Here is an 18,353-nt window from a genome sequence, read left to right as displayed (position 1 = left end):
CATTCTCCAGTTATCACAAATAGCATCAGAAATGAATGTGATTGCAGTTTACTCCGTCTTCACCAAACTTTGTAGAACTGCATGTCAACATATCTCTGACTTCTTTCAGTCAGTTGTCAGTCACCATTTTGAAAAAAATGCCCACATGTTCGATACTTCCATATCACAAGCACTTGAGTTCTTAGTGGGATTCTCAGCTCTTCAGTTTGGTCTGCCATTTGCTAATTAGACTTCTCTTACTGTGCCATGAAAAGAAGACTTTAACAGCAGAAAAGCAATTCTTCCAGTGTTTACTTTAAGTTTCTCTCTTTTTAAGGATCTTTTGAATTTTGATGATCCACTGAATATTGAAGCTGCAGAACATCATTTGCGGGACAAGGTGAGCCAGGAACAGGCTTATTCTAGGTTGATGTACTTGTCACAAAGATGATTACTACTGTTTCTTGATTGGATAAATGAGAAATTGAGAGTGGTGGGATGCAAAGCTGGAATTCAAAGCAGTTTGTAAACAATATGGTATAGTAAATGTATGTAACCTCAGGAAAATGCTTTACCCAAGGTTAGAGAGAATTGGTGTGTGTTTGTTTTTTTTGTTTTTTGTTTTGTTTTGTTTTTTGAGACAAGATTTCACTTTGTAACCCAGGCTGGAGTGCAGTGTTGTATTAGTGGCTCACTGCAGCGTCTACCTCCTGGGCTCAAGTGATCCTCCCACTTCAGCCTTCCGAGTAGCTGGGACTACAGGTGCATGACACCACACTCAGCTAATTTTTTTACTTTTATTTTTTGTAGAGACAGAGTCTTGCTTTGTTGCCCAGGCTGGTCTTGAACTGTTGGCCTCAAGCGATCCTCCTGCCTTGTCCTTCCAAAGTGCTGAGATTACAGGCATGAGCCCCGGCACCCAGCTGAGAAATGCTTTTTATTTGATGTGATTTCCTAGTAGAATTTAGTATGAGTAATTTAAAACAGATATAGCACTAGCATGGTGGCATTGTGATTACACCTGTAATCCCAACCTTTGGGAGGCCAAGGTGGGCAGATTGCTTGAGCTCAGGAGTTTGAGACCAGCCTGGGCAACATGGCAAAACTCTGTCTTTACAAAAATTAGCCAGACATAGTGGCACATGCCTGTGGTCCCAGCTACTCAGGAGGCTAAGGTGGGAGTATTGCTTGTGCCCAGGAAGTTGAGTGAGTCAAGATTGTGCCACTGCATTCCAGCCGGGGTGACAGAGTGAGACCCCATCTTTAAATAAATAAATAAATAAATGGTAGGAACAGAGAAGGAGAATGGACGGTGTCACACCCACCAGCACCCTCCTGACCTCCAGTGGCCCACCTTATCCTTCCACACCTTTTGCTGAGCTCATACACATTCATACAAACTTGACTTTGATTTTTACCCAAAAATAATGAGATCCTATTCATTATTGTTTTTAATTTTTATTTATTTATTTAATTTTTAGGGCAGTACCCTGAGATTGTAAAGGTTCAGAGAGCTCCCCCTATTCATTACTTTTAATCTTCAATTCCTCTTCTAAAAGGTTTTTTCCTCTAATGCAGTGCATAAATGATTGGTCATTCATTTCAGGAGCCACATTGAGGTCTTCCAGTAAGACACCTGTTAAGGAAGACAGTTTACCTAGAAACAATATATTAAAACTCACTGGGAAGAAAAAAATACAACAAAACCAAGCTGAAAGAGTTATAGTCGGTGAATGTCACCTTTCCACTGTGCTTGAGTAGCAAGGCAGCAGTGGTTTTAACTGTCTGATAAAAGAAAGCATACAAGCCTTGAGGAGGGGAAGTGCTGTCAGGAAAGGGGGTCTGAAATGACTTTAACATTGGCCCAGTGCAAAGCACATGGAGCAGGAGCCTGCAGAGGCAGGTCATGTGTGGCTGGCACCAAGGTAGCTCAGCTTAGGTGAAGGGTTCTGGCTGGATTTGGTGGTAGAACCTCACATTCCATTACCTGAACCAGATTCCCTGTGGCAGCCTTGCCATTGTGGCAGCCTTGCCATTGTGGCAGTCAGTCAGCCACTGTTGTTCGTTTGGCTGAAGTTGCTTTTTTTTTTTTTTTTTTGAAACAGAGTCTGTTGCCCAGGCTGGAGTGTGCAGTGGTGCAATCTTGGCTCACCTCTATCTCCAGATGCAACCTCCATCTCCCAGATTCAAGCAATTCTTGTGCCTCAGCCTCCCGAGTATCTGGGACTATGGGCGTGCGCCACCACACTGGGCTAATTTTTGTATTCTTAGTAGTAGAGACAGGGTTTTACCACGTTGCCCATGCTGGTCTCAAACTCCTGGCCTCAAGCGACCCACCCGCCTCAGCCTCCCAAAATGCTGGGATTACTGCACCCGACCTGATGTAGCTTTGAACACCATTCTAAAACCCCCCTAGCTAGTTCTAGACATCGTGCAGAATGTTCAGCGCCTTGGCTTCCGTTAATGTTAGTTAGACCTACTATGTGGCACGACCGAATAGGGCATTTGAAATGTGCCCTGCCAAGTCCTTGCTACAGTCTTGAGCCTAAGTTCAGACCAGGAGGTGCTGCCTGACCACGGCCCCAAAGAGTGGGCAGGAGCACCTCCGACAGGGAGGCGAGAGAAGTGCCACCCAGCATGCATCCTGCTGAGACTCACAAAACAAGTGGCAGGCACAGTGGGCGGTGCAGTGCAAGCAGGCGGGCAGAGCAGACCATCTACTGAGGCTGGTGTTCTGCCGAGGAGGTGAGCTCTGTCTTGAGGGCTGGGGCAGCAGGGGTCCTCAAGAGAAATAACAGTGGTATAAGGCAGCCCTGTGCCCACAGCTCCCCATGAGAGCGGTCAGTCCCTGACTCCTGCCGTCTGTCAGTGGTTCTGATGGGCTTGTGTTGTCTAGCAAAGCCTTAGGCTTGGTACTGCACTGACAAGCCCTGGGCAAATGTGCCCCTTGGCCCACCCCTTGCAGGCATTCGTGGCTGCACTCCTGTCTGCTGTTGCTGGCGATGACTAGCCCTTGTGGACCAAGCCTTGTCAGATAGAAAGTGATGGCAATAGGGGCACTCCCACAGCTCCAGGTGGAGAGATGTCTTCCATTTTACCTTTCTTTGTATGAAATAAGATTTCATATTCCTGATTTGTATGAAATAAGACTTTGCAACTGATACACTTTTAGCCCCAGTAAAATGGACCTAATATCTCCAGTGATGCCTCCACATGAAGCCTAAGCAGTGCCGCAGCCCCACCCACGTCTTCATGCGGAGCAGTAGTCACAGTTGTTGAGCGCCGCTTCCTTATGTCCACTCGTTCATCACCTGTTTGGCTGGTGGCCACTTATATGCCAGGGGAGGTGCGAAGTGCTCGGGATGACTGGGAATGACAGTCCCTGTCCCTGTGGCGCACACATTCCAGCAGGAGGACGCGGAGCATAGGCAAACAAACACGGCCAGATGCAGTGGCTCACGCCTGTGATCTCAGCACTTTGGGAAGCCAAGGTGGGCAGATCACCTGAGGTCAGGAGTTCAAGACCAGCCTGGCCAACGTGGTGAAACCCCGTCTCTAGTAAAAATACAAAAATTAGCCAGGCGTGGTGGCAGGCACCTGTAATTCCAGCTACTTGGGAGACTGAGTCAGGAGAATCGCTTGAACCCAGGAGGCGGAGGTTGCAGTGAACTGAGATTGCACCATTGCACTCCTGCCTGGGCAAAAAGGGCGAAACTCCATCTCAAAAAAAAAAAAAATGATGAAAATTAAAATGAAAAAAATAGGTGAACAAACATAGCATGTGAGGTGGAGAGCGGGCCACAGAGGGCCGGGTGGTGAGAGAGGAGCGCTCCAGAAAACCTTGGCTGCTAGTGCAAAGCCCCTGAGGCAGGAACGTGCTGCAGAGGTCAGGGCAGAGAAAAGAGGCCATTATGACTGGCGCAGGTCAGAGGAATGGAATAGTAGGAGCCGGGCGCGCTTCCATGCACTTGACACAGAGTGCACTTGTTTCTCACAACAGCCCCTTGGGCCGGATACCATTATGATCCCTGTTTTGCTGCTGAGGACACAGCTGCCAAGAAGCTGAGATTCGCCATGGTTGAGTAGCCTGTCAGAGGCAGAGCCCAGGACTTGGATCCTCCTCTGTGTGGCTCCAGAGTCTGTGGTTTTCACTTGGGCCCTGTGCTTTGTGTCCCTTGCAGTAGAAGAGGAGGAGGGAGGCAGCAGAGGCTGGAGCATGGGGCCTGCTGCAGGCATGGATGCTGGGCTCTATGCTGGGTGAGGTGAACAGGGCAACTAAGAGTACATGGCGTCTTTTGTCCTCTGAAACATGGAGAGGCGGGGCATTTATGGGATCTTCATTTTACATCCTGTAAGCTTTTGCAGGGTCCTTGTGAGCTGACAGTATTGTCTGGCTCTGGGGACTGTGGAAATGGCCTTGAGAAGGTTTTGTAAAAGGGCAGGTAGGGTTTCTGCACAGCTCCCCTTTGTTGCGGGGTGAAGGCCCATGTGGGAGGCTCCAAACGCCATCCTGTAGATAAATAGGGAAGTTGGCAGGGCAGAGGCACCTGGGTAGACTCAGAGCACTCCACTTTCTCACCCTGAGACCAGAGAAAATATGGGACCATATCCATAGCTTCAAATTGGGAACTTGCCGGCCCTGGAAAGGGTCACTGTGCTAATCAAGGGTGTGGCAGGAGGGCAGGCACCTGGTGCCCAGCTGGCCAGGACCATGCTCCAGGCAGGGTCTCCCCTGCGAGAGGGCATCATGGCAGCAGCGAGGTATACACCGAGTACCTGGGTGCGCCCTGCACGTTGCCAGGTGTCGGGATTATGCAGTGGAATCAGCAAAGAGGCTAGACTGAGGCTTAGACAGGAGGACTGAGGCTTAGCTAAGGAAATGGAACTCATGCCCACTAAGAACTGTGGTAACTGTGCTGTGTTCCCTGTGCAGTGGGGGCTGCATGGCATTGATGTGACTGAAGCAGTGTGATCCTGCGGGGACATCCGAGACCCAGCAGCTGTGTTGTAGGAGTGAGAGGGTTAAGAGCTCCAAGTCACCCTTATGGCTCATACAATCCCATGGGATTTTACTCGTAACCTTGGGGATACCAGATCCAGGGATAAACTTGACAGTGGCCCAGATCTGAGATTGTTCCACCCATACTGGCCTGGGGTGATTCCTAGGTCCACACCGCCTTTGATCACTGGCCACCTGCACTTCAATGCATGAGGATGGAGCTCTGTGGCACACCCAGCTCTCTTCTGGGCAGGGTGTAGTCATCCTGCCCAGAAGAGATGGGGGGCTGTACATGGGCTGTGAAGAGCAGGCACATTTTAAATAGGTAGCAGCATCCAGGGAAATCATTCTAGCAAGACAAATACAGAAACAAGGGTCTTCCTGAGAGCAGTAGCTGTGGCTGAGACCCATTGTGGCCAAAGAAGTCTTGGCTTTGTGACCTTGACCACACTTTTCTGGGCTCCACTTTCCCCGTCTGGAAATGAGGAGGGATAGGTGCCCCCTGAGGGTCCCTCCCACTCAGGCCTTCCGCATGCTCCCCTGCTCAGCACACCCAGCACTGTGTCTTGCATGCAGTAGGCACCTAGGTCGTGGCAAATGGCACTCAGACTCCGCAAGGTCCCAGTCCTTCTACCACCTTGGCGACCACAGGGGGCCTTGGTGCTGGTGGATCTGACTTGTCCCTGAAGCGCTGCTTTACTCACTCACTCACTCTTCCTGTTCTTCTTTCTGTCCCCAATGCTCTTACTACACAGGAGGACTTCCGGAATAAAGTGGACGACTACATCAAGCGTTATGCCAGATGATAAAAGGGGACGATTGCAGGCCCATGGACTGTGTTACAGTTTGTCTCTAACGTGAAACAGCAAGAGGTAGCCCCCTCTCCCGTCCTCATGCTCCCTCTCAGTCCCCTGGATTGCCCCAGTCCTGTGACCATGTTGCCCTGAAGAAGACCATCTTCATGACTGCTCATTGTAGATGGAGAATTCAACATAAATACAGCAAGAAAATGTGTTTGGGCTTCTGAAGAGTTGTCTGCTTACCTTAACATGTTTACTTTTTTGAACTTGTACTGTATAGGCTGTTGGTGAAATTTTTAAGAAGTTGTAATGAACTCAAAATTGAGGCCAGAGCTTGCTTTCCCTTTTCCCAAACAAAATTGGTTTTCTGCACAAGCGATGCTAATGATGTGTTCAGTGTAACTTGCAGATTGGCAATAAGATACCCGCTACAAACTGTGATTGGATGCAAAATCTCTTAGCTTTTTCACGAATGTTGGCCCTGCCTAGATGTTGTGAAGCTTCCCAGAATGCATAGTCATTCACTGTAGATCTCTTATTGAAATGCGTATTTTATTTAATGTAAGTATATTTTGGAACAGATTTGTAATTTGTACAATTTAATGCTTTAATTATTTTTTCTATTCTCATTTAGTTTGTATTTTCATTGTATAGAGCAGACAGAAAGATGTTGGGTCAAGCAACTATTGAAGAGAAATACAAAGAAAATATGAAAGGCACATTATTCATTTTGTCCAAATGCAATGAGAATCTCACTCTTAAAAATCAGCTCTTGCTTTCAGGTCCAGATGTGGCGAGGACGTTTTGGAGCCCTTTGAAGCTAGATTTGGATGATCAAAACAAAAAGGCAGGGAGCCCATTGTAACATGCTGCCCAGAGGAAACTGGCTGGAACCTGGACCAGCTGGGGTTGATGTTTCTGCAGTGGTCATGTGATTGTGACCTGGTAGCTACTTACCAGAGCATCAGACCCTGCTGTCCTGGGAGACAGGAGCGATGCCTCAGGAATCAGCCTAATGTCTGATGTCACTGAGACTGTACCTATGGCCTTCTTCTGAGTTTGCTATGGCTTCAGGCCCTGCCTGTGGGGTGAGCCTCCTAGGCCTTGGAGGACCAAGAGTCAACAGTGGCATATGCCATCCTCGGCCAGGTTAATGTACTGCAGAGGAAGAGCCCTGAAGAGAGGCAAATGGATTTACTCCAGCATGTAGACATTTGAACCAGTGAAATCAAACGCAAAATAAATGTCTGTCTAGTTTCATTTGCTGCCTGCCTAACGCTCAGATTTAACTGCCAGCTTCCTTAGACCTCTAGATTCCCCTGTCTGCCATCTACTGGGTTTAGTTTGTTTTTCTTAATTTATAGAATCTCTGAGTCACGGAGATTCTGTCACGGAGACCCAGCAGGTGAGGAATGTAGGCCTTGCTTTGTCTTTGCACCCATTAGACTTGAGGGTGGCACCTGGCTAACGGGCCACACAGAGCAGGAAGGGTGAGATTAGATAAAGAGAATGATGGCATCTCAGGAACTCGGGGCTTTTCCAGGAGACACATTAATCCTCGCCTCTCAGGGCCTAGGAGAGGGAGGTACTGCAGCTTCACACTTGTCCTCTGCCTAGTGTCAGAGGAACTTGCCGGCTGAGCACTAGGCATCCTCTCTAGTCAGGGCAGGAGGCCAGCAGCTAATTCCTGCCTCCTGTGACCCAGGAAATAAGGTTCTCTGCCTGGTGCCATTCCCAGGCCCAAGGCAGGGCACATCCCATAGTAGTTGCTCAGGCTCCCTGGAGTTCCCCGGCTGGTGGTGCAAGTGTTGATGCAGGACTTTTCAGAAGAGCACTTCTGTGGGAGAAATGCCAGTGCCTGCTGTCCAGTGGAAACATTTATGCAGTGTACGTGAAAGACAGTGTGCCCTCTGGACCACACTGAAAGTGGTAATATCAGTTATTCTAACATCAAAGTATCTGCACAGTAGAAAATCACTTTGCTCGTTATCAGGGATTAAGCAATTCTTTTAAAATGTCCAGATAACTGAATCATCCCATTCTGTCTAGTGGAAATCCCCTAGAAATATTTTGCACACACACCCCATCTTAGGAGCACACTCAGATGCGGTCCATCACAGTAAGTAGCTGGTGTCCTGGGTGCTTGGCCGGTGGGGCCCTTGGGATCTGTTGGGTGACTGTGGGACCTGGTTTCCTTCCAGACTTTTTGACTTCTTGGCATTCCCCTCCCTCTTTCACAGGCCAAAGTCACATTTCTGGCTCCAATGCATATGCCCCCAACCAACCGGGTACTAGTTGGTGATTTCTGATCTGTCAGGGAATGGGAATCCCTAGACTTGGCCAAAAGACCAGTCCTGGAAATAGGTGGGAGTGGGCAGGCCCTTGGGGAACTGAAGCTCTTGGGAAGCTCTGACATCCAGTTGGACATCCAGAACCTTTGCTTCCTGAATCCTGGTCCTTGGCTGGACTCCAGAGGGTCCTTATGACTATTGCTTAGAATTTGATGCGTAAGCTATATATTTTTCAAGCACTCCTAGAAGGAAACACTTCCAGGGTAAGCCTCAGAAGAAGGCTCACATCTTACCTCTGATCTTCCCCTAAATAACCACCAGCAGGTGACCAGCCCTTTGCAGTCTTTCTACTAAGGAGCCAAGGCAAGAGTATTACTCAGATATTGAAAGTGGATCTCAGCTGTGCCCCTCACCTTTTCTCCCACTCGTCGTCGTCTGTGGTGTTTCCATCAGCTTTATTCGCAGAGCACAGACCACAGGGAGCGGGTGTCTTGGGCTAGGGTTGTCTTCATCTGCCCTCATCTCCAAGCACGGGAGGCCTGAGAGGCTGCTCAGGAGCTAAAACATTGCGAATGTCTGTTCTTTTAAAGGATCATGTACCTTAGTATTTGGCTGTTCACATGATTCAAAGCACCTGTGCATATTTTCCTCTGTCTCTAGTTACTTGCACACTTGTCTGGAAAGACCTTGTGGGGTGTAGAACACAAGAGTGTTCATAGCTAGGCCAGTCTCAGCAGAGTCCTAGCCCATTCAGAGGCCATCTGGTGATAGGCCCAGCATGTTTTTTTTCTTATGGCAGCAGAAAGATTGAATAGCCCTTCTGCTGGATTCTAGACCCCCCAAAAAAGAAAAATAAAATCCCAGAGGGCATACTCCCAGGCGGTGGTGATCACAAAAATCTGTCACAGTCTGCAGTGAACAAACCCCACTTGCTGTTCCTGGGGTTGCTCTGCTGCCACTCCCCACCCCCACTTACTTAAAGAACTGCTGTGGAAAATCAGTTCCAGTTTCTTCCGTAAAACCCACGGCACTACTGGTGCATTCTGATTTACCTTTGTTAAGTAGAACCTTCTTATTCCCTAAGAGATTTTCAAAATAAGTCTCATATTCCTGTTAACATCACCCTTTTTGCCAATAATCAAATCAAGCAGATTGTGTTTTTTTCATGTAAGAATTCCAACAAGAAGATGTAAACCATCAATTCAGGATTGTTTTCACTTTCTTTTTTTCTTTTTTTGAGATGGGACCTCACTCTGTCACCCGGGCTGGAGCTAGAGTATAGTGGTGTAATCTCAGCTTACTGCAACCTCCACCTCCTGGGCTCAAGCAATCCTCCCACCTGAACCTCCCAAGTAGCTGGGACCACAGGCTTTTGCCACCATTCCCAGCTAATTTTTTGTATTTTTGGTAGAGATGGGGTTTTACCATGTTAGCCAGGCTGGTCCCAAACTCCAGAGCTCAAGCAGTCCGCCCGCCTTGGCCTCCCAAAGTGCTGGGATTACAGATGTGAGCCACCCCACCCAGCTTTCACTTTCATCCATATGTTTCACTTTGGAAATTCAAGTTTGCTACACATTCACTATTCATAAAATAAGTCTAGTAAAGTGTTGATACATAGTCTTAGTAAAATGTTTAACTCGTTCTTTGCCAAAGAATAATTTGAAAAATGAGAAAACTGTCACTCCCCTCTTTCCTCCCTCCTATAGCCCTGCCTAAAATAAAAAATATTGAACAGCTGAGAGGGGCTGGTTCAGAGGCGTCTATGTCACCTGTGTACGCCACCTCTCTTACCCCAGGTTTCCATGGGTTACAGAAATTTATTTATTGAAAGAATTGTGGTTTGAAAAAATAAACTTCTTCAAGAAACCCACTGATGGGAGCATTTGGGGATCCTGCATTGTTAAAATATCTATTTGTTCACACAGGTAGATAAAGAACTGAATGATGTCTTCAAAAAATTCAGCTTAGGCCTTGTTGATTCTCATTGGCAAATTCACTGAGCCAGAGTTCTTCCAGTAAATTCACTGTTTAAAAAAAAAAAAAAAAAAAGCTTATGCCAGGGCCAACTGGAAATGACAGTGCCTGCCCCAAGAGTTCCCTATGCTGGGGAAGAGAACACCTGTGAACAGGGCCTCCATGCACAGCTGACTGGGGTAAATACTTGTCAGGGGGGCACCAGTAACCAGGAGAGACTTACATAGTAGCCGTAGTGACTTAGCACTTCCATTTAGTCTCTTCCTTGGGCCTCTGGTCCACAGTTCATGTATGGGTGTTTCCCCTTCTCTGATAATCTAGGTGATGCCCAGGTGATGCTCTTGTGGCCTACAAGGCCTCCTCTGTCTGTATTTGTTGTATTTTTGAGTGTTGGTTTTTCATCACCTCAGTGTCCAACTTCATGATGTTCCTAGCAGCTCATCACTCCTATGTCATCCCTGATGCCTAATGTTGAAAGATTACTTTGTGTCAAACCAGTCATTGATATTACCAGATATCCCTTTCTAAAAATACATCTTCCAACCTCAGTGACCCCGTTCACCTGTGTCCTTCTGCCCTCTCCTAACCATGGTGAGGTGGAGGAGCTGCAGCTGGTGCGGCCCTGTGGGTCAGTAGTCTCCTTTCCTATTCCTGAGAGGTTTCCGCCTCAAGTTAGTCTGAAAAGAGAAAACCTGTATCCCTGGGGAGTGCTGTGGCAAGGAGCCCCAGATAGACCAGAAGACACAGGTGGAGCCCAGTGACTTCGTGGATCCCACTCACATGACCGTGTGTTCTGCCACACCAGTCACAGTGGCATGTGACAGAAACCATGGTCATTGTAGGAAGGGCAGTGGGATGTGGAAGAGCTGGCGAGATATCCAGGCGAGACTAAAACCCGTGGGGATGGCCTCCCCACCCACATCCTCTCCACTTTACTGCCATAGAGGTTTCTGAAACACCTTTGACCATTCCACCTCTTCTTCTTGCCTTCAGAATAAGCATTCCTGTGCCTGGCATACAGAGCCCATTGTCACTGGGCCCCTGTCCACCTGCCAGCCACTGCCCTGAAGACCCTGGCCTCAAAGTAGTGCTTCCATGCTATGAGATGAGGTCCACTCTTCCAAGACACTCAGCCTCCCTCTTGGGACTCCTTCAAGATTTAGTTCATGCAGTGCCACTGCTATGAAACTGTTCCTGCTCTTACAGGTAGATGAACACTTCCTGAGTATCCTCGTCTTTCCCAAGCTTCCAGAAGCACCAAGGGTGTGGACTGCACTTACTCACATATGTATTCCCGCCTCTCCCAGGAGTCAGCATCTGGAGTACAGGCCTTAGCCAGCTGCAGTAACTGAGCAGGTTACTACAATGTGATTTTTGGCTGTTGAGTAAATATGTAGTAGCTTAAGAGCACAGTACACCAGCTGCAAGCCTGCTTGTGGCAGTTAACCAGGAGCTGGGTGCACTGACCAACCCAGGCAATAGCTGAGTTTGGCGTCTGGCACCACCCAAGCGAGGTAACTGCCTTCCATCAGCTGACAGATGCCAAGGCTGAGCAGAGTGTGCTTTGCTTGAGTAAAGCTTGTGGGGAAATGCTGCAGAAAAGAAGAAGTAATATCCTGGAGACTCTAAGGGTAAACATGATTTTAGAAATGAAGTGTAGGATCAAAAAAATATTTTAGGGAAGAAAAATTCACATGTTTAGGAAAATGCAGTAAATTGCACCTTCGACTAAAAATTAAAAAGCCCTAAGTAGGCAATAGGCCAAAGGGAAAGGAAACAGAATGAAACTATAAAAGAACCTAGATGAGGAAACTAAAATCATCATCATAAAGTGCACAGCAAAGGGCAGGATTGATGCTGAGAAAGTAGATCAATGATATGGAGGCAAACTTGAGGGATTCTCCCAGAATGCAGAAGAAAACAGACAAAAGCCATCAGAAGGAAGATAACAGAAAGGACAGAGGGGACTTGTGCTTACAGCTTGAGTAACAAGGATTGAATCTACCCTCCTATATGAAATAAGCAAAAACCCAACAGTATCTATGGGTTTTCAGGCTTTCAGACATGACATCAGGCAGTTCATGACAGCGATTTTAGTTAACAGTCTCCTAACAGAAATGTCTAAGATACAAATGAAAATCACTCATCATACCAAGAACCAGGAAAATTGCAACTTAAATTAGAAAATACAATAAACTGACACTAATCATGAGCTGAATCAGATGGAATTTTCTTACAAGTATTTTAAAGTACCCATCATAAAAATGTTTCAAAAGCTGATTATGAATTGTTCTGAGACAAAAGAAAAAAATAGAATATCTCTACAAGGATATAGAACTTAGAAAACCAAATGGAAATTATTGAACTAAAATGTGCGGTGACAGAAACTTTAAAATTTTACTGGATGGGCTCAATAGTACAGTAGAAATAGCAGAAGATACAATCAGCAAATCTGAGGACAGATCAATAGAATTTACTAAGTCTGAAGAGAGAAAAACCAAAAAGGGGGAGTCCAGGAGGACAAAGCCTCAATGGAACAATGATGAAACATTCTATTTCCTATTGAGTTCCAAAAGGAGAGGAGAAAGGGAATTAACACTAAAAATTTGAAACAGTAAAGGTGAAAACTTTGCAAATTTTATGGAAAGACTGAAACACAGATTCATGAAGCTGAGTGATCCCCACACAGGATACACTCAAAGAAATTCATGCCAAGAGGCCAGGCATGGTGGCTCACGCCTGTAATCCCAGCATTCTGGGAGACCGAGGCGGGCGGATACCTGAGGTCAAGAGTTTGAGACCAGCCTGACCAACATGGAGAAACCCCATCTCTACTAAAAATAAAAATTACTGGGCATGGTGGTGCATGCCTATAATCCCAGCTACTTGGGAGGCGAAGGTTGTGGTAAGCTGAGATTGTGCCATTGCGCTCCAGCCTGGGCAACAGGAGTGAAACTCTGTCTCAAAAAAAAAAAAAAAAAAAAAAAAAAAAAAAAAATCCATGCCAAGGAAAATAATAAATTAACCGTCTAAAAACTGAAAACAAAAAGTTCTAAAAGCAGCCAGAGGAAAATAGTGCATCACCTATAGGGGGACACCAGTTTGAAAGCAGTGAATTTCTCCTCAGAAATCATGGAGGCCAGAAGGAAGTGGCATGGTATTATAAAAGTGTTGAAAGAAAAATAACTGTTAACCATGAATTCTATATACAGCAAAACTTACTTTTAGGAATGAGTGAAATCAAAACATTCTTGGATGAAATAAAACAAGAAGAATTAGTTACTAGCAGATCTACCCATAAAGTTTAGCTAAAGGAAGTTCTTCAAACAAAAGAAGTGATAAAATAATGAATCTTCATAAATCGTATGTGTTGATTAAATTTAAAATCATGCTGTCTGATGCGCAACATAATGATATTTAAAGGTAGAGGAAATAGGGCAGGGTGCAGTGGCTCATGCCTGTAATCCCAACACTTTGGGAGGCCAAGGCAGGAGGATTGCTTGAGAGCAGGGGTTTGAGACCAGCATGGGCAACATAGCAAGACCCCATCTCTAAAAAATTAGCCCATCATGGGGCCTTGTGTGGTGGCTCACACCTGTAATCGCAGCACTTTGGGAGGCTGAGGCGGGTGGATCACTAGGTCAGGAGATCGAGACCATCCTGGCCAACACAGTGAAATCCCATCTATACTAAAAATACAAAAAAACTAGCCGGGTGTGGTGTTGGGCACCTGTAGTCCCAGCTACTCAGGAGGCTGAGGCAGGAGAATGGCGTGAAACCAGGAGGCGGAGATTGCAGTGAGCCGAGATTGCGCCACTGCACTCCAGCCTGGGTGACAGTGCGAGACTCTGTCTCAGAAAAAAAAAGAAAAAAAAAAAATTAGCCCGTCATGGTGGTGTATGCCTGTAGTGACACCTACTCAGGAGGGTGAGGCAGGAAGATGACTTGAACTCAGGAGTTAGACGTTACAGTGAGCTATGACTTGCTACTGCACTCCAGCCTGGCCAACAGCAAGACCCTCTCTCTTTAAAAAGTAAAAAAAAGAATAAAATTAAATGCAAGTAAGATTTCCTTATTTCATTAGAAGTGGTAAAAGACACTAGCAGACTTAATAAGTCACATATGTATATTGTAATACCAGAGCCACTAAGGAAACTACAGAGACACACTAAAAGACAGTATGAATAGAAATGATATCAGTGAAATTGGCAAATAATTTATTTTGTTTTTTTAAGACAGGGTCTCGCTCTGTCACCTAGGTTGGAGTTCAGTGGCTTGATCTCAGCTCACTGCAACCTCCGCTTTCCGGATTCAAGCAATTCTCCTGCCTCAGTCTCCCGAGTAACTGGGATTTCAGGCATGCACCTCCACACCTGGCTAATTTTTCTATTTTTAGTAGGGACAGGGTCTCACCATGTTGGCCAGGCTGGTTTGGAACTCTTAACCTAAAGTGATCCACCTGCCTCAGCCTCCCAAAGTGCTTGGATTACAGGCGTGAGCCACTGCGTCCAGCCAAGAACTTCTTAATCAAGCGATTCTCCTGCCTCATCCTCCTGAGTAGCTGGGATTACAGGCATGCACCACCACACCCAGCTAATTTTGTATTTTTAGTAGAGACAGGGTTTCTCCATGTTGGTCAGGCTGGTCTTGAACTCCTGACCTCAGGTGATCCACCCACCTCGGCCTCCCAAAGTGCTGGAATTACAGGCGTGAGCCACCATGCCTGGCACACTATCCCTCTTTCACATCCTCAAACTCCACATTAGCCTTAAACACATTCACAATGAAAATGCACAGCCTGGACACTACTGGAGGGAGCAGAACGTGGCTGGAGATCCTTCGAAGCCTCATTCCTGGAGAAATTTGTCTTTTTCTTGCTATGCTGCCCAGGCTGGAGTGCAGTGGCATGATCTCACCTCACTGCAACCTCCGCCTCCCAGGTTCAACTGATTCTTTTGCCTCAGCCTCCCGAGTAGCTGGACTACAGGTGCGCGCCACCACACCCTGCTAATTTTTGTAGTTTTGGTAGAGACGGGATTTGACCATGTTGGCCAGGCTGGTCTCAAACTCCTGACTTCAGGTGATCCGCCCACCTCAGCCTCCCAAAAGGCTGGGATTACAGGCATGAGCCATCTCGCCCAGCTGAGAAATGTGTCATTTAACAAATCTTGTAGTTCCATGAAAGACCCCACTTGCAAGGCTGTATTTGACTTGAGTTAGAGCTTACTGAGGACAAAACTGCTTTTCCCAGGTTGCAATATATAAGTTCAATATACTGTAATCATTAGCAATGAACAATCTAAAAATGAAATGAAGAAAAGCAATTCCATTTGCAATGGCATACAAAATACTTAGTGATAAATTTAATAAAAGAAACAAGACTTAGAGACAAAAACTACAAAATGCCAGTGGAAGAAATTGAAGACAAATAAATGGAAAGCCATTCTGTGTTTATGCTTTGCAAGACTTAATATTGTTAAGATAACAGTACTCCCTAAATGATATGGTTTGGCTGTGTCCCCACCCAAATCTCATCTTAAATTCCCACATGTTGTGGGAGGGACCCAGTGGGAGGTAATTGAATCATGGTGGCAGATCTTTCCCGTGCTGTCCTCATGGTGATGGGTGAGTCTCACGAGATCTGATGGTTTTATAAGGGGGAGTTTCCCTACACAAGCTCTCTCTTTGCCTGCTGCCATCCACATAAGATGTGACTTGCTCCTCCTTGCCTTCCACCATGATTGTGAGGCCTCCCCAGCCATGTGGAACTGTGAGTCCATTAAACCTCTTTCTTTTGTAAATTGCCCAGTCTCAGGTGTGTCTATCAGCAGCGTGAAAACGGACTAATACACTAAATAAACACACAGATTTAGTGCAAGCCCTCTCAAGCTAATCCTAACAGTCTTGAGAAAATTTAAGGGGTCCTGAATAGCCAACACAATCTTGAAAAGGGACAAATTTAAAGGACTCACACTTTGTGATTTCAAAACTTAACTATAAAGTCATAGTAATCAAGACAGTGACATAAGGAGACATGTATAGATTAATAAGAGAATGAAGAGTCCAGAAATAAACCTATACATCTATGGTCAATTGAGTTTTTTTTTTCCAAGTGACAGGGGTCTCACTATGTTGCCCAGGCTGAACTTGCACTCCTGGGCTCAAAGGATTTTTCCACCTCAGCCTCCTGAGGATCTGGGACTATGCCTGACTTGATCAATTTTTTTTTTCTTTGAGGCAAGGTCTGGCTGTATTGCCCAGGATGCAGTGCAGTGGTACGATCTCAGTTCACTGCAACCTCTGGCCTCCCAGGTTCAAGCCATCCTCCTGCCTCAGCTTCCCGAGTAGCTGTGACTATAGGCATGCACCACCATGCCTGGCTAATTTTTTTGTATTTTTTGTAAAGACAGGGTTTCACCGTGTTGTCCAGGCTGTTCTCGAACTTATGAACTCAAAGCAGTCCACCCACCTCGGCCTGCCAAAGTGCTGAGATTACAGGCATGAGCCACTGCACCTGGCCTACAGTCAATAGATATTTGATGAGTATCAAGACAATTAAATGGTAGAAAGAATTGTCTTTTCTTACCTCATGTCATATAATACAAAGATTAAGTCAAATGAATTAAAGACCTAAATACAAGAGCCTGGCCAACATGGAAACCACGTCTACTAGAAGTACAAAAATTAGCTGGGCGTGGTGGTGCACGCCTGTAATCCCAGCTACTTGGGAGGCTGAGGCATAAGAATTGCTTGAACCCAGAAGACAGAGGTTGCAGTGAGCCGAGATTGAGCCACTGCACTCCAGGCTGGGCAACAGAGCGAGACTCTGTCTCACACACAAAAAAGGTTTACTGGTTGCTAGAGTATGGGAAATGAATACTAATGAGCACAGTTATTTCTTTTTGTGGTGATGAAAATATTCTGGAATCAGTGGTGCTGGTCACACAACCTTGGGAATAGATGAAAATCCACTGAATTGTGTACTCTAAAAGGGTGAAGGTTATGGTATGTGGATTATATCTCAGTTTTTGAAAACAGTATAAAGAAATCAAGACAGAATACTGAAAACTGTTCAGGTAACCCAAAGGAAGGCAAGTAAAGAAATACAGGCTGAAAACCAGATGAAACAAACAGAAAACGGTAGATTTAAGAGCTAACATATCAGTAATTATCTTAAAAAGTCAAAGATTGGCAGAGTGGATTAAAAGACACAACTGTTTATGTCTTTATATTCTGTTTAGTAGAAACTCCCATCAAATTAAAAAACATTTGTAGATTGAATGGATGAAAACAGATATGCGGAATTTAATTTAAAAAAAAAGCAACAGTGACTATATTGATATCTGATCACTTAGACTTCAGAGCAAAGAAAATTGGCAGAGACAAAGAGCGATATTACATAACAGAAGATTCACCACCAGACAGTCCTATGTGTGCCTTTACCAACATCAGACTCAAAACACATGAAGTAAAAACTGATAGAGCTGAGACAAATCTGCAGTCATAGTTGGAATGTCAGTTGCTGAGTCATTACAGTGGAAATGTCAGTTGGAAATGTCAGTTGCTGAGTCATTACAGTGAACATGCAATTACTGTATGCCCCAGCTACTACATTCCTGACCATTTATCCCACAGAAATGAAAACTTATGTTCACACAAAAACCTTTACACCAATGTTTATAGTAGCCTTATTTATAACAGCTATAATCTGGAATCAGCCCAGGTGTCCTTCAACCTGTGAATGGTTAAACAAACTATGGTACACATAGACCCTGGAATACTACTCAGCAATGAAAAGGAATAAGCTATTCACAGCAACTTGGATGAGTCTCCAGGAATTACACTGAGTTAAAAAAAAAAAAAAAAAAAAAAAAAAAAAAACTCAAGAAATAACATGCTGTATGTTTTTGTTTATATAACACATTTGGAAAAACAAAATTTTAGAAACAGAAGAGTTTAGTGGCTGACAGGAGTTAGAGGCAGGAATGGGCAGGAGGAGGGGGTGGATTTGTTTTAAGACTAATACAAGGACCCCTGTAATGATGGAAATGTTGTATCTTGATTGTGGTAGTGGATACACAAATGTACACATCAAAAAACTGCATAGGGCTAAACACCCCACAAATGAGTAAAGCTGGGGAAATCTGAATAAAAACAATGAATTGTATCAATGTCAATATCCTGGTTGTGAGATATATATATTTCTTTTTTTGATACAAAATATTGCTCTGTCACCCAGGATGGAGTGCAGTGGTGATCTCGGCTCACTGCAACCTCTGCCTCCTGGGTTCAAGTGATTCTTCTGCCTCA

At 45.5% G+C, this 18,353-nt stretch overlaps 2 protein-coding genes across 2 annotated transcripts in view; both read left to right on the top strand.

The window, feature by feature from the left end:
* UBE2F (ubiquitin conjugating enzyme E2 F (putative)) overlaps positions 1–7,038 on the top strand; it is a 166,367-nt gene extending 159,329 nt beyond the window's left edge. The window contains exons 10-11 of the mRNA XM_050751685.1: positions 317–379; positions 5,734–7,038. Of these exons, the coding sequence (XP_050607642.1) occupies positions 317–379; positions 5,734–5,784 (114 nt within the window). The 3' untranslated portion in view covers positions 5,785–7,038. The remainder of the gene's footprint in view (positions 1–316; positions 380–5,733) is intronic.
* SCLY (selenocysteine lyase) overlaps positions 1–18,353 on the top strand; it is a 68,113-nt gene that overhangs the window by 3,307 nt on the left and 46,453 nt on the right. The window lies entirely within an intron of this gene.

Source organism: Macaca thibetana, chromosome 12 (assembly GCF_024542745.1).
Source record: "Macaca thibetana thibetana isolate TM-01 chromosome 12, ASM2454274v1, whole genome shotgun sequence".
Classification (NCBI taxonomy): Eukaryota; Metazoa; Chordata; class Mammalia; order Primates; family Cercopithecidae; genus Macaca; species Macaca thibetana.
This window is presented reverse-complemented; position numbering and strand designations above follow the sequence as displayed.